Source organism: Microchirus variegatus, assembly GCF_963457635.1.
Source record: "Microchirus variegatus genome assembly, chromosome: 14".
NCBI classification, from domain to species: domain Eukaryota; kingdom Metazoa; phylum Chordata; class Actinopteri; order Pleuronectiformes; family Soleidae; genus Microchirus; species Microchirus variegatus.
This window is the reverse complement of record NC_139815.1, coordinates 18,286,374-18,301,954: the sequence shown is the minus strand read 5'-3', so window position 1 is coordinate 18,301,954 and position 15,581 is coordinate 18,286,374. Positions and strand designations below refer to the sequence as shown.

General features: G+C 40.4%; 1 protein-coding gene across 1 annotated transcript; it reads right to left on the bottom strand.

Annotated features, from left to right (window-relative positions):
* Window positions 1–401: 401 nt before the first annotated feature.
* LOC310937021 (uncharacterized protein) lies at window positions 402–8,738 on the bottom strand (the record flags this gene model as incomplete). Its single annotated transcript, XM_083901210.1, has 5 exons — window positions 402–551; window positions 1,065–1,231; window positions 2,095–2,266; window positions 5,387–6,390; window positions 8,717–8,738. The coding sequence occupies 5 exons, from the start codon at window positions 8,736–8,738 to the stop codon at window positions 402–404; spliced, it is 1,515 nt and encodes a 504-aa protein (XP_083757336.1).
* Window positions 8,739–15,581: the final 6,843 nt, after the last annotated feature.

Here is a 15,581-nt window from a genome sequence, read left to right as displayed (position 1 = left end):
TGAAATTTCAATTATTTTTCTCAAGGTTGTTCATAATATGTTTTGTAAAAATATACTTCATTAAATGTAAAATACAGGGAAACATTTGGAGTTCTTGTTAGTTTATCATGCTATTATTATTATTATTGGCCCACTTGAGATGAAAACTGCACTGTATGTGGCCCCTGAATTCAAATGAGTTTGACACCACTGGTCTCTGTGATTCAGTAATTAATGCCTGAAAATGATCTGTTCTTCCAAAACAACATAACAAAGCAACAATAATAATTCTACTTCTACTACTACACCTCGTTATAATTATGATAAATTAAATTAAAAAATAATAAAACCACACAGAAATGGCTCCACCTTTTGGACACTCACGGGGTCAACAGTGCAGTCCATCAGTCTGTCCACTGGTCTCACAGCATATCAGACTGGATAGAATGCCAGCGAGCCGTTTCGATCTGACCTCGGCTGCACATTTCCTTCCAGTGTGCCTGTCCTGCCTCAGGAGCGTCACTGCCAATCAACACACAACCCAAAACGCTGCTCTTTGTGTAGAGACGGCCCTGCAGACACACACACACACACACAGAGATAAGTAGATACAAAAAATATGACAGAAACAACAAAGTCTGTGGAGGATTAACAGTGGTGGACGAGGGATGGACAAACGAAATGAATAACATTTGGTGAATTAATGTTGTTGTTGATGCTGTCATTCTGCCTCCGTTTGGTCTTCATCAACAGAAATGAGGTAAGTAGTAGGTCATAGCCTCCTGTCAGACCTGACTGAGGGAGCATTTGTGTGTATACATCAGCATCATAGAGAGAGGAATGGGCAAGAACCTGTTTTTTGAGCAGCAGAATTCACTTCAGAAACCTTTCATGTGCATTCTTTGTGTTTTTAAATCATATTCTAACCTGTTTTCAGCTGTCTCACTTTAATGGTGTAACGTTGCCACTGACAGAGGGAGTCTTGAGGAGCTGGTCGACTTAACATCTGCTTTTTGTTAAATAAGATACAGTTTTTAACACAGAACTACGTGTCAGTGTTTGAGATGAGATTTGATTTGTCTCACCTGCATGATGATGAATTCAAAGACCAGTGGCAGCTGAGTGATGTCACCGGGGGGGAGGTCAAACAGAAAGGGAGCATTCCAGATGGGGTTAGGACCACTGACTCCTTTGGTCTCCTTGGTGCCAATCACTTTCCCATCCTGACGCAGGTTGATGACAACGTAGTGGTCTGTGGAAAGCAATTACAGCCACAATCATGATTTGATTTCACATTTATCCTTGGTATAATGCTTTGAAAAAAAACTAAAAAATCATCTACATGAATTATGTGTAGATGGTGCTTGGGTTAATTAATGTTTGTGCATTGTATGAAATGTTGATATAGATCCTCATAATCCTCTTGAAAAACCATCAGCGTTCCAAATCAGTAAAGATGAGTCTCCTCATAAATCCAGGGCAACAAGGCTAATTGGATTTACAAAAATTAAAAAGCAGTGTTACTATCAGATAAGAATCCTTCGAGAACCACCCATTCTCACACGTTTTATAGAAACATTTTATTTTGAAGGTCATCAGGAACACGTCACTGGCCACTGAGACTAAAAACAGTCAGGTTAAGATGTGTTAAACTCAAACTTTAGAGTCCTTTTCTTCTTCACATGAAGGAGGTTTACATAGGTTTACAGGGCCAGCATCATCAAAGCAGAGTCATGAATCAGACGCAGTGAGACGTGAGGCAGATGGGAGCGGAAATGACACTGGGCTCATCGGTTTCCTAATCTGATTACACTACAAGCCAATCAGGAAACCACTTTCGTGTCAGAAATTGATGTTCAAGAAAACAAACAAGTAAATTGTCATTATTCCTTCAGATTTAAAAAAATCTAAAAATTAAAAGTTGTCCATATAAAATCCTCTTAAATTAGCTTCTGTTATGAATGGAGGGGTATTTAAAAAGTTGTCTAAACTGAATCAACACTGATTCCTTTTCAACTTTTCCCAAATCCTATCGCCAAAGTTTTTTTTTGTTGTGTCCTCCTGCATTTGATTTTGTTAGGCAACAACAAACATTTAGTTTCAGGTGATCCTCACCTGCAGCTCCAGGGATCCGCGTGAGCTTGGCCAGATTCTCAGCCTTTCGAACCATCACCTTGACGCGCTGGGCCAGCGTCTGGTACTGCAGCAGGATGAAGAGTTGGCCCAAAGCCCGCGGGACGCCGACCAAGCTCTTCCTGTGACCCAGTGAATCCTGAGAACTGACACTCTGAGGGTAGGAAGCACAAGACGAGAGATAAAGATTACAGAATGTTCTTTCACCCTGCAGATGCTCCCTTCATCCTTTGGGAGGCTGTAAATAAAATTGCACCAAAGGGAAAGAATAATGTGAGCCACGTTAACCCGTACATCCTCATGCTCCTTCTCTCCCTGTCATTTATTAGTTCTTCTTTGTTGGTTTATATGCACTGGGTTTATGTGGGTGCAGCCATCGTCCTTCATTTTAGTAAGCTTCTGTAAAAACGCAGAAAGTATGTCCATTCAAACTATTGTAGAAACATGGTGGCGTTAGATAGTGCCTCCATAAAGCACTGCTCTTGCCTAAAGTACATAAAAAAAGGTTATTCTAAGGCTAAAAAGCAAAGATGTTGCAAGTGATTATACACTTTTACCAACATATTTAAGGGAAGTATATACAGTATCTACTAAATGTTATAGACTGTCAGGGTAAAGTATTATGTTGCCTACATGTCCACTCACCCTGAATTAATATATGCGCATGCACTAATTCTCTGTGGTTAAAGGTAATAACTAATGTGTAATGGTAATTTCTGCTTTAACGTCAGCTCTCATTAGCTTGCATTGTTTGGGGTCCAGTGAGTCATGGTCTGTCAACTGGCTGAGTGCGAGGCCGCCGGCATCTCGCTGAGGCCGGGCAGCAGAGTGTGAATGTGATTTCCTCCCAACAAGTGAGTTTCGCTTCACTGCCTCTGTCTGTCACTTGCACTTTGCCTCAGAGAGCGTCACTCACACTTCGACTGCCGTTCAAAAGAAGAGATGCCGCTCTGCAAAGTCACATTGCCAAACAAACATTGAAGCTATAGCCAGGGATTTGTTTTTCCTCAACCTTGCCTCTCTTACTTTTTCTCCAAACTGTTCAACCTGGGCTGTCCCTTAAATATGCTCCGCCTTCATAGCAGGTCTCACCAACACCTTGTTAGTAGACCTTCCCTTTCACTTTTGCTGCCGTCCTTCTACCTACAGAGCTGCACCATCAACCAAGAACCCTTAGAAGTATTTTATACCAAATTTAATTAGTAATTAATGAATTCATAACTATGCTCTTCATTATTGACCTCTATGTATGTGTACATGATGTGTTAAGTCTGTCTTCATGTCTGTGGACAATAAAGATTATGACTATACCATAAGCTTGCTCTAGATTTTATTTTGATTTGTTTATTTCGGGCATGTCAGTTAGATCGATCATCATCTTAGTTTAATTCTTGCACATGGCCAAAAGGGAAAGTGGGAGAAGCAAAAGCTTATCTAGTCCCGCCCCCATTACCCACAGAATACATTATCATCATCATACTGATTTTTCAGATGACAGTTTGACATAACATAACCAATTTATGCTCCCTGGTTTTGTGGATGTTGTGCCTTGCCCTCGTCTGGGCTCCTGGACTTTTGGACAGCGTCTTATTTCAGTGAAGTGAGTATTGAACTTTTCTCAATTGTGCCTACTGTCTACAGTCACGCACAATCACACTCATCAGTGGCTGGAAGGAAAAGGTGATGCTCTTTGTGGGTGAGTGACTGTGTGTGTAGAGGAGAGGATGAACTCTGATTTTCACTTAAGTCTAAATGGCAGAAATAATTCCAGCCTAATGCCAAAATGTCCACTAAAGCATCATGACCCCCTCCCCTTTAAAAGCATGTCATTAATGCCCTCTGTCAGTGGATCAGCAGAGGGCACAGCGTCGGCACTCTGACACTTTGCTGTACTCTGCTCGTTTTCTCTGTAATCACCAACAACAATGTCATCATGACAAAAAAAACAGTGGGAAAACTAGCTAATGTTAGAGCCGACATGACGCACAACTCCTTTGTGGATATAACATGATTTTATGCTATCTTTGAGCCTGTGTGTGGTTTTTCTATCTGTTAAATCAACTCAAAATACAGACTTTGACGCCTTCACACACACACAAAGCCTACAGTCCCCCCGGTTGGGTTTGTTCTAAGATCCTTAAGTGCACACAATCACCCGAGAAACTCAGTTACTCACTACAGTTCACTTTGTTTTGTGCTTGGGTCAAAATTGAATTGTCAATCCAATTGAGTTTTGCATAAAGACTGGAAAGTCAGTCGCCACAAACCTAGTTAAGGTCATTATTTTTGCATTGGTCAAGTTAAGTGAATTCTGCTGTTAGTGGAGACTTCCGGATGTGTCACAGCCAAGGAATTGTTCCAGCGTGTTATTCCATGTGAAAACATAAATTATTTTCACTTTACACTTGTTCCTGTAGACTCTGATAGGGGATTTAAGATATTTAAAGTATCACTTATACCTCATGTAATAGCCCAGACACCAACATTTAAACCTGTTTTCCTGCTGCAGTGAACATCTTAACCACTATTTGTGTGACTGAATTGACCTTCATGGGTGTTGGTGTGTGCCTCTACCGCCATCTTTGTTCTCAATATGGAGTTCTCACAGTTACCTGCAGCGTTGGCTCATTATCCCCTGTGATTGCTCAAGTATAAGGTGGCAAGTAAAGGATGGACAACTAACAGTAAAAGCATGTTGCATTTTGACCAGCACATGCTGGGTTGAGATTTAAATTCAGTCAACTTGCATTAAATGATCCCAGGAAGGAAGCGGTGTAATTTCAGTATGGACTTCACTGTTGAAAATGTTTTATTCTTCCTTTATAGAGTCTGTTCTCTTTTGTATTCTTTTAGATTGTTTTCCTCTCCTTGCCTCTTTTGCATGATTTGCTGGTTTGGCAGTCTCTCAAAAACAGAATGAAATTGGACCAATTCACCAGGCTGTGCTGTAGAATCAAGCCCTCAGCAGTCTGGAGAAGATGCTGAACTTCAGATTCTCCCTTCATGGTGGAGGTTTAGTTTACCCAAAAGGGAGCAGTAACAGATTCTGATTGTCCTCTGTGCCTACTGCTATTGATCCTTCATACAAAATAATGTTCATTTTGATTTATTACAACAGTAATCATCTGTGCATGGGGGCATTGAGTTTACTGAACTGATTTTGTGGCACTTTCAACTGTTCATCCTGTTTCACGCATGTTTTTGCTGCTTAATTAACAATAATAATAAAAAACTGTCTCGAGTGATCAATAAAATTGATCAAATCATCAGATACCTTTTTCAACTTGCTCTTAGTGGGGGTGAGCTGCCTGGTGTAGGTGGTGGTGATGTCAGGCTCCCAGTCCATCTGCTCACAGGACAGCTCCACGACGCCCAGCACAGCCTCCCTGAGGCCTGAGAAGTCCTTGCTGTAGACGGCCAGTCTCAGAGTGCAGGTACGCAGCTCTTCCACTGAGCCCACCTGCAACACAAAGCTCTGACTCTGGAGATCTGCGCTGAAGCTGCGGCGCCGAGAGGCAATCTGCTGAGGAGAAGGGCAGAGTGGAGGGAGGCTGGCTCGGACAAACACCCCACTGCGTCTTCGATTGGCCCCCGAGAGCCCCAAGATGTTGACCAGCAGGGTGGCACAGGCTGAGGAGAAGAGCAGGGAAAAGTGCAAGAGAGGAGCCGGCTTTGAGTGGATGGAGAGAGAGTTAGAGCCGTACTGTGATCCACTAGGCTGATGCTGCTGGGTGGGAGCCTTGGCAGTAGCAGCACTCAGTTGACTGCTCTCGCTGTAGAGAAAACTTTCATTGCTCACGGTGCTACGCCGACCCATTGCCCGACGAGATTTAGACACCAGGCTAAGCTTTGTGAGGGAGGGCAAAGAGGCTCTGCCATGACTTTGAGGTTTACTGAGTGTGCAGGGCACTGCCGGGGAGCTGAGGCGGCGCATTGGGAAAAATGATCCAGCAGACTGCACCAGCTCAGCTGATCTGGTCGGACTCGGGTCGAAGGGCAGAGCAGCAGCGTCATCCTCAGAAGGAGAAGAGCTGCTCTTAAAGGAAGGAAACTCCAACACTTCTCCATCCAACTCCTCATACTGCTGCTTAACAGGCTGCGCACACGGAGACGGAGTCAATGTCACAGTCACCGTCTCTGCTGGACGAGAGGACAGAAAAGCTGCCTCCTTGTCCTGTGATGAAACATTCTTCCTCCGTCTACAGCAAAGGATACAACCGAGGACCAAACAATAGCAGAACACGGCCAGACCCACGGCCAGCAGAATCTGCAGGTGAACTGCAGCAAGACAGGAAACAAAAGGAAATAAAGCAGTCAGGGTTTACAGCAGAGTCATTGGGATTATTGAGGAGGAAGAGACGGTGAGATGACAATAATCTGTGAATGATGGGGAATATTTATACAGAGGAAAAAAAGGCAGGAAAAACTGACAAATATCAGTTTTGTTTGTTTGTTTGTTTGTTTGTTTGCGAGTGACCTGAGACTTTCACTAAGTCATCACAGACATCTGACAAAACATGATCTCGTTGTGTCTGCACTCTGCATCCTTGATGAGATTAAAGAGGAAATGTCTTGTTGTTGGAATCATAATTTTTATAAATGATATTGTCATAGTTTCTGCTTTGGTCCGACGCAGGAACAGCACACCCAAAGTGAGCTGGTGTCAGTTTTCCCCTGTTCTTGTATGGATATCTTTGTGAGGACCAAAACAACCTTGGTAACCTAGGGAGTGAGGACATTTTGCACAGCATTAAAATACTTTTGAGGGATAAAGACCTGGTTTTAGCACAAAATGTTTTCTTCATTTTGGGGTGGGGGGGGGGGGCATGACAGAAAATGATGGGGTTAGTGTGCGGTGCTTGGGAATGCACTGTGTCCATTTCTAACACTAACCCTATGAGTGTCCTCAGTGAAAATGTAAAGCGAAATGACACATTTCCAAATTTCACAAATTCAATCTGATTTTTATAAAAAAAATGTGAGTACGATTTGATTTGCTCAGTTGTGCTTATAAAGTTGGTGAAAATAAAAAATATATAATTTCATCAGATTGCACTGTAAAAAAGGATATAAGACGCGCTATAGTGCACATTTTTTGTCTACTTTGTGTTGTCGGGTCAAAGTTATGATATATTTTATACAACTTTTGTTTTCTTCTTTTTAATAAAATAAAATTGGGAGTAGCAATAATTCTGCAGAAGAGACAAAATAGAAATGAGCCAAATGTGACATCATTTCCAATGTTCACAAATTCAATCCGATTGATTGGGTTGTGCACAAAAAAAATGATAGAAGACATTCTTATTGCCTCTGTATATACACGTTTTAACATAGTAATGAAAAAAGCAGCCTAAATGCTCTGTGTCCTAAGGGTAAATAATATACTGATCAGATTTCTACCCCTCAATTGCATTCCCAACACATTTTCCCCAACATGCAACACTTAATGCAACAAAAACAAGGACAGAAATGAAAACCAATTCAAATGTTTTCACAACAAGTTACCCTGAAACCATGATGGATGCAGCCGTGACTGAGATTGAAGCTGTTAAAGCTGGACACTGATGCTCATATAATGTCACATAATGACAGTGTACTGGGATGACTCATGCATCAGACACACTCCAGGATAGTGGTGGTGAAAACAAGGTCTGAAATCTGTGAGCTTCAACCAGTGACCTTCAAAAGGCACTGGGCAATCAGGAAGAAAACCCCTTACTGAGACAAAATGTACATTCTCATTACCACTAAAACTGCTCACACACATCCGGTTCTTCATTTACTTGAGAGGAATGCAACGCAAGTAACTCAAAATGTAATAAGATCAAGAGAATCCTCATCACAAGAGGCTCATTACAAACTAAAGGCACATCATTTAAAAGCATCCGTAAAGAGATTAGACCACTATTAAAAAGGTACAGTAGTATCAGTGCAGATCCATATACAGTCAGTGTGTGCAGGAGCAGGCAGCTTTCCCAGCCTCCATTAGGAGATGAAAATACAGTTGGGCTGAATGCTGCAGTGGAAGTGAAAAAAAAAACTGCTGATGGGTTCGCTCCAAAATATGAGTCAGACTGACCAGACTGTGGACCCTGGTGATCTCAGTACAAATGAGGCAAACATCATCAAAGCATGTCATGTAGAAGGGATGTGTTTGTATTTTGCAGAAAGGCTGCTGGTAAACTTCATTTAATCATGTTACCGTATGCACTCATAACAGCACACATGCATTAACATGGGAAAACACATGATGCATTTTCTTTACTGGAAAAGACACATGCAGTAATTCAGTTTTGTTTGTTGACAAAAGTCTTGGTCCATGTTCATACAAAGTTATCTAAAACAAACAGGAATACACCAGGGACACGTCCCCTCTCAGCCTCTCTGTTAATTAAATCCTCAGGTGTCAATTTGTTTCCTTGTTTAGCTGCCTCCCACTCTTCCTGCTCAGCTCTTTTACTCCGTTTTACAGAAGAAATCAGCAAAAATATCTGCCATCGGGGGACATTTCCCCTGACTGTACAAACTTGTGGGCTACAGAGTACAATAAACAAAAAAAAACATGCAAAACAAAGAGTTAGAGACAGCAGTGATAGCTTCCTACCTCCCAGAGTGTACTGCGACATGGCCCCTCACAGCTTGATGTGTGAGTGGAGTCAGTGTGGGAGCTGTTTATGAGAGCAGTCACTGCCAGTGCGCAGGAACCCGAAGCCTCCCAGCCAATAGCTTCATCGGCTGACTGAGCTTTTGTTCCACTCACAGGGAAGGAGAGAGGCTCCAGTAGTTTTTATAGCTCTGGCAAGAGCCGATTTTGTTTCTTTAGTACAGTTATGCTATAGATCTATGGGATCTCACAAAGGAAAAACTATTTACATTTCACAGTGACACAAGACTTCAAGAGCAGTCACAGGGACTTGACCTGGTATTAAAATAAAATAAATTGTTGTGAGAGTCACACAGTCTGTCTGTAAGGGGCGTAGGAGTAGTTTTTGTATAATTACAGCAACACTAGGCTGTGTTTCATTTTTATCACATACGTAATTTTGTTTTCTGAATATTTATACTTTGCTGGAAGTCGCCTCCAAAAATATGTGGATAGAAAATTCAACCGTAAGACACTAAAAAAAATGGTTTTCAAAATCCAAATGTTTTCCTGAATATTCATGATGAACTCAATACAATATTTTGAATGAAGTTTAGACTGGCACATCACGCGTCTACACTGTTAAATCAGGAACTGCGGATTTTACTGCACCAGATATTGACTACACTGCATTTAAAGCTCAGAGGTGTTGATGGTGTAGGGTTTATATTTGAGAATTGTATTCATAAATATTTGGAGAAAAAAAGTACCTTTTTAATTAACTTTTTGTCAGCTTTTAACACAACCTTGCATGTTTTGTGAAAAAGAAGTTAATACCTCCTTTCATCTGGATCAAATACATCAATTCATGGGTTATTGGTCGTCTTACAATACAACTCAGACAGTAATACATGGTCAATTTTCTGGATTTATTTCGTCTTCATCCGCATTTCATTCTCCATGAATATAAATATGAAAAACACATTGCAAAATGTGTCCATGATAGTGTTATCATGACTTCCAGACAGCTCATTCACATGGATCCTTCTTTGTAGACTGGTGTGATAAATCATAATGATTAATTCATTCAATTAGTCATTCATCTTCAATTACTTTATCCTCCACATGAGGGTCACAATGGGTGGGGTAACACCCTGGACAGGTCGTCAGTTCATCACAGGGCCACATATAAAGGCAAACATCCACTCTCACACCTAAGGTCATTTAGAGTGCCCAAACCTAATGTTAAACTTGTCCAGACTTATAGATATTTGGAAACTGTGCTTGATGAGAGACAGAGTTAGACGTTAATTTGAATAATCTTTCAGGACAGACCATAGAATACTCAAAATGTTTATGTTTAAATATTAATATTTTACATAACAGACTGAAAGTTTAATAAATCAATTTCCATTGTAGGTTTACTCTGAACAAGTGGTGTTCTTCATGAAGACAAACAGGAAGACGTGGGATTATTCCAGAAGCATCAACAGTTTACGAAATGGTCAGTCCACTTGATAAATGCACTTGTATTTTAACCTTATCGGTCCTCAGATGAACATTATTTTATGTGACATTGGTTTTCACATTTCTTTCTGGTTGTTAAATTTGTGTTATTGTTATTTTAACAATGTTAGACGAGAGTCGTTTATGAAATATTCTGATTGCAATTGGTCAAAATCTATTGGAGATAACGGTGTAAAAAAAGTGTTATACTGTGAAAGGTCAGGAGTTTCCTTAAACCTGCAATGAAAACTGTCTTTATGTTGTGAATGTAGAGCACTGTCATTCATTCAGCACAAAGTTATATGAAGAGAGTGAGTCACTCCACACCATACAGAAACATCTATAGATCTGTGAAAATATGTTGCCTCGTTCCTTTCCCTTCCAGTTCTTATTTGCAAATCATGGAGTGGACTTTACAGAGAACATCTCCTTCTCTGGACTTAGACGGCAGTTTTGTTTTTTTTCATTCCAACATGTGAAACACTGGTTCATTGCAGGAAGCTGGTCAGCAAATCTGTTTGTAGATGTGAAGGTCTCCCACGTGGGAACTATATAGTGGACTGATGACACACACATGCCATCTATACTGTACTCCAGCTGTCACTCCGCGACATAAGTCCAGCTGCAGGGGACACGCGTCTGTCATAAATTCACCGTCGCAGCGGGCGTGAACTCCTTACAAAGAAAGAAACGCTCTCCGAGGGAGAAGAATTTTCGGATGTGAAGCTCGGTGATGAGTTCAAGTGAAGGTTCCTGTCCACAACCATCCAACCGAATGCAGTGACAACAGCTCAACTGCTGCTGCTCTCACACAAAGAAATTATGGGTTTCATTCTAATGATTCAAATGTACCATTTTTCAATTGAACACCGCCCAAAGTGGCACTGCTGTCCAGGACAGTCTTGAACAATAAAGTTTATCTTGAAATTATGATATATAAAATTGTATGAATATATAGATATCAATTGTGTGTAAAAAAAAATAAAAAAAATCTGTTATCCAAGGGTAAATGCATTTCTAGTAGTTGCTGTAGTGTTTTATTAATAGTTTGTGTTTTGTGAGTGATTATTGTGCTGGCTTATATATAAACAGAACAGGCATTTACATTAAATACTGGCATTCATCCACACTTGTCCCGACTCTCCTCCCCAACACCGACACACACTTGCAGTAAATTAAACTTCAGTACCTTCCAAGTTTTTGATGAAGAGAACCTGAATGAGAAGCCAGAGCAGCAGCAGAAGTACAACACCTTCGATCATTCCTTTACAGCAGAAGGAGACGATGAGCTGCCACACGGGAGGGTTGGTGTCCTCCTCATCTGCCGGAGGAGGCATCATTTAAATATCTGTATGAAGAAAGTGACCAAACTGCTTTAAAATCATAAAATGTACATTTTTGTCGAGTTGGGATTGATACGAAGTTGCACAAACTGTCCAAGATAATACATAACTGCACAACTGCATCCTGAAAACAATCTAAATGGAACAGCTTCAATCTTCATGAGGATTTCATGAAGGATGGAGGAGGAGTGCTCACTCTCTCTAATGAATACCTAGAGCCTCTGTTGAAGCGACTGGCCATTTTCTCTTCATCTCTCAAATTGCAGTTAAAATTCAAGACCTGTTGAAAAAAACAAAACAAAAAAACAGATGATTGCTTGAGTGATTATATGTGAAATACTTTGCATTACTTGTATTATAATGTCCACTCACATGTGCTGAGCATCGTCACCCATCACCAGAGTCAGCATCCACTCTTCTGCTGTGTTGGTCTGTTGACTAGGACAGCTGAAATCCTCACAGACACTGTATGATGCACTTCTTCTGTTCTTTTCACTGTTGTCTCGGTTCTTGTCATGAGTGCGAGGCGGTGAGTCTCGTCCACCTGCTGTGATTGTTAACTGCAGTGAGCTTTCTGCATGTGTGCTGCAGCATTCAGAGTCTTTCTGGCCAAACTCCAGTCAGAGCTGCAGTGGCTGAAGGAGCGCGCACACACACTTGCGTTGTGGTTTTACTGCACTCTTTGTAAAAAATTACTTAACCTAATTAATATTAATAAAACAAAACATGGTCTGATGGAACAGGTCATCCAAAAATAAATAACTTTGTCATAATGTTTCTAAAATTACATAAGAAAAAAAAACTAATGATTCATTAAATAATTGGTCAATTCTCCATTACCTTATTTATGACGGCATACTAGGGCCACATTGAGGGAAAAAAATTCACAGACTATGAGAATTAAGTCTTAATTTACAAGAATAAAGCTGTAAATTTACAACTTTAATCACATATTATGAGAATAAAGTTTTACTGTACTGCCAGACATTGTTCATGTTTTGCACAGATCTGTCTTAGAATGACTAACTGGAAGTGAAATTTGGAGAGTCCGAGAGTTGTCAGCTATAGTTGTGTATATATGTATTATAAGAAGTGGATAGAGCACCACCCCACTCTGCCTTGAAGACAATTTTGTCATGGTGGCCACTCTGGATCTGCAACAAAAAAATACTAATAGGCCCCCCCCCCCCCCAAAAAAAAGAGAGATGCCTGTAAAACTGCCCACAGGACACCTGAAGATGTGGGGATAGGCTTTTATATTATATATTTTTAATTCATGGAGTTTGATATGTGTAAAACCTTCCTAAAAGCCATAAATGTCCATAAAAATATTATTTCCCAGAGTGACGTCACAGCTGTGTACGAGCACAGCAAAGTGCGGTCATGTGGCATCTCGGGAACGGCGCAACCGTCAGTGAACCGTACGATATGAAAACTTCATGAGAAATATAAATCAATGAGGGGTTTTTCGTTTACATTATTAAAAATATTACAACAAAGCAGTTTTAGTTTTTTATTCCTTGCTCATTAGCATTTACTTTCAAACTTATCATCGATGTATTAACGACTCATTGAGGAGAGGAGACTGAAATTGTGACACTGGTGACAGCATGGACTAGGTAGCTGTGACTGCGTAATTGCAACCTACAATCCCATTTATTAAAGAAACTATGTAGGCTAGCGGCCCTGCATCCCTAAGACGAGTAATGCATGGTTTTGCAGGGGAACATAGAAATCCCCTGCTGGGAGGCCTCCCAACATGACGTGCAAAAAGGCTTTATAAACACAAAAAGGTTCAACAAGTGAACCTTGTGAGTGAGACAAGTTATGTTAAAATCTAATGTGACTACACTTGCATATCAATCAAAGTTTAGCTTCATAATCAAATCAAGAACCGTTTGTCTTACTACCAGTAGAGAATAAAGGAATACCTGCTCTTGCGCATCATAATCAATTACTACATTATTACAAAACTTGGAAACAACTTTTTTTTTCTAAATAATCTTAAACATGGATAGAAACCAGTGTACATATTAACAGTCAATTAATAGGGTTTGTTAAACGCTAGCTCTCCCACTCCAAAGTCCATAGAGAAAATGTGTAATTTCACAGCACAAGTCATTGGTACACTGCTGCCTCCATCAGTAAGCTTGTGTCTTTGTGAATATGGAGTATAACGTTTTCATAGGGGTAGTAAATTGTCTCTAAAAGGTGTCACTCACCTTTATTGACAGTCCCAGGCTTTTGTATATGATGGGTCCGACCAGGTCTCCGTGAGCAGGAAGCGGAAGGTTATTCCTTTAATAAAAAAGAAAAAAAAAAAAATGCATTTTAACACCAACACTAAAAGTTGAGAATTATATAAATAAAAACACGTGTGTAACCCTGAATCCGACTTTAAACATTTAACATTAAAAACAAATAAATCTTTCCAGTGAAAAACTCAATAGTACCTCGACTGTGAATGTTCCAGTGAATTAGCAGCACACTGGCCATTTTTACTCCATTTGTCCATTTTGATAATGGATTGTCTCAAGTGTTTGAGTTTCATATTTTTTTTTTTTTGTTAAATGGGGTTATATCCTAATTTCTTTGCTCCATTTATGCAATCATTGAAACCAGATATTTTAGATTGAGAATATAATTGATTTGAGAAACGGTGAACAACTTTTCACAATTTATATAACAGATTAATGAAAATAGTTGCAGCCCCATTTAAACCAATGATTTAAATGCTATGAGAAAATGGCTGCCAATTCAGATAAGTGAGCTACAACGGAGCTAACACTACGAAAAAAAATTAGCCACCACTGGCTCAAACATTTCTAGTTGGTACAAAGTATGGGCGACAATAAGCCAAGCCTACAATTCAGATTACATGGAGTCAAAGCTATAATTGAGTGTATAAGCAAACAAACCTAAATTGGGCCAACTATGAGGCACATCATGATTTATATTAAGCTAATGCTACTTTTGAGCAAATAAAGCTAACACTAAGCCAAAATTGAACTCACAATGAATGAATGAGACACAGCTTGAATATTGAGGTATGGCTAATTTTGAGCAAATCATTAAGTTAATTATTTGGTGCCAAAATGTAGCAGACAATGGTGCACGGTTTGGCCCAAAATTGAGCTAAGACCAAATTAAGCTAGCATTAAGCCAACATTAAGCCGACCATTTCACTTGCAAGGACACATAGCTCGAACCAAAGCTGAAAATGAGCAAATAACTAACATTAAGGCAGAATTGAGCCGACAATGAAGCACAGCATGACTGACACAAAGCCAGGACTAACTTTGAGCATATAATTCAGCAAACAGAGTCACCATTCAGTTAACTTAACAACAGTTACTCACCATTCTGGAGGGACCACCAATCTGGGGCCAGGTGAAACACGCCATCTTGGAGCTCCTTGGAGCTGGTGCACCACCTGTTCAGCGTCTGACGTCATGTCGCGATAGTTTTTTGTTTGTTTGTTTGTTTTAAGTTCTCTCTTGCTATTTTGAGATTTTATGGCGATTTGGTGCATTATCGCCACAAGTTTCCTCCTTCGTCTCTTCAAAGCAACAGCACAGAACTGTTGGCTGGAGGAAGCAGTCAGCTGACTGCGTGAAAAACACCTGCGTGAAGAAGAGCAGGTGTTATATGTCACCAATCAATCAGCAGTGTTGCCAACTCCTCAGTAAGGGAAGTCGCTATTGGCTGTCCCCAACAGTCTCTAAATTACGTAATCGCACGATTTGCATAATTGACCATTTGCCTGATTTCACCGCATGTGCTTCCGTGACACGGTACATATAATATCAGTACTGACACATAAATAGCGGTGGACAAGCGAAGCCCATGGATGTTCATATTATACATCCATGGCGAAGCCTTAAGAAGCGCTGAGGCTTTCCTGACAATTGTGATGAAAAAGATTCAAAGCTTCACCGCTTCAGTGACGGTGACATCTGGTGGACAACTGAAGACATAGCAACCTCTCAAGAGCACGACTGAAGCACTGACGCTGTTTTAATCCCATGTCAGCAATT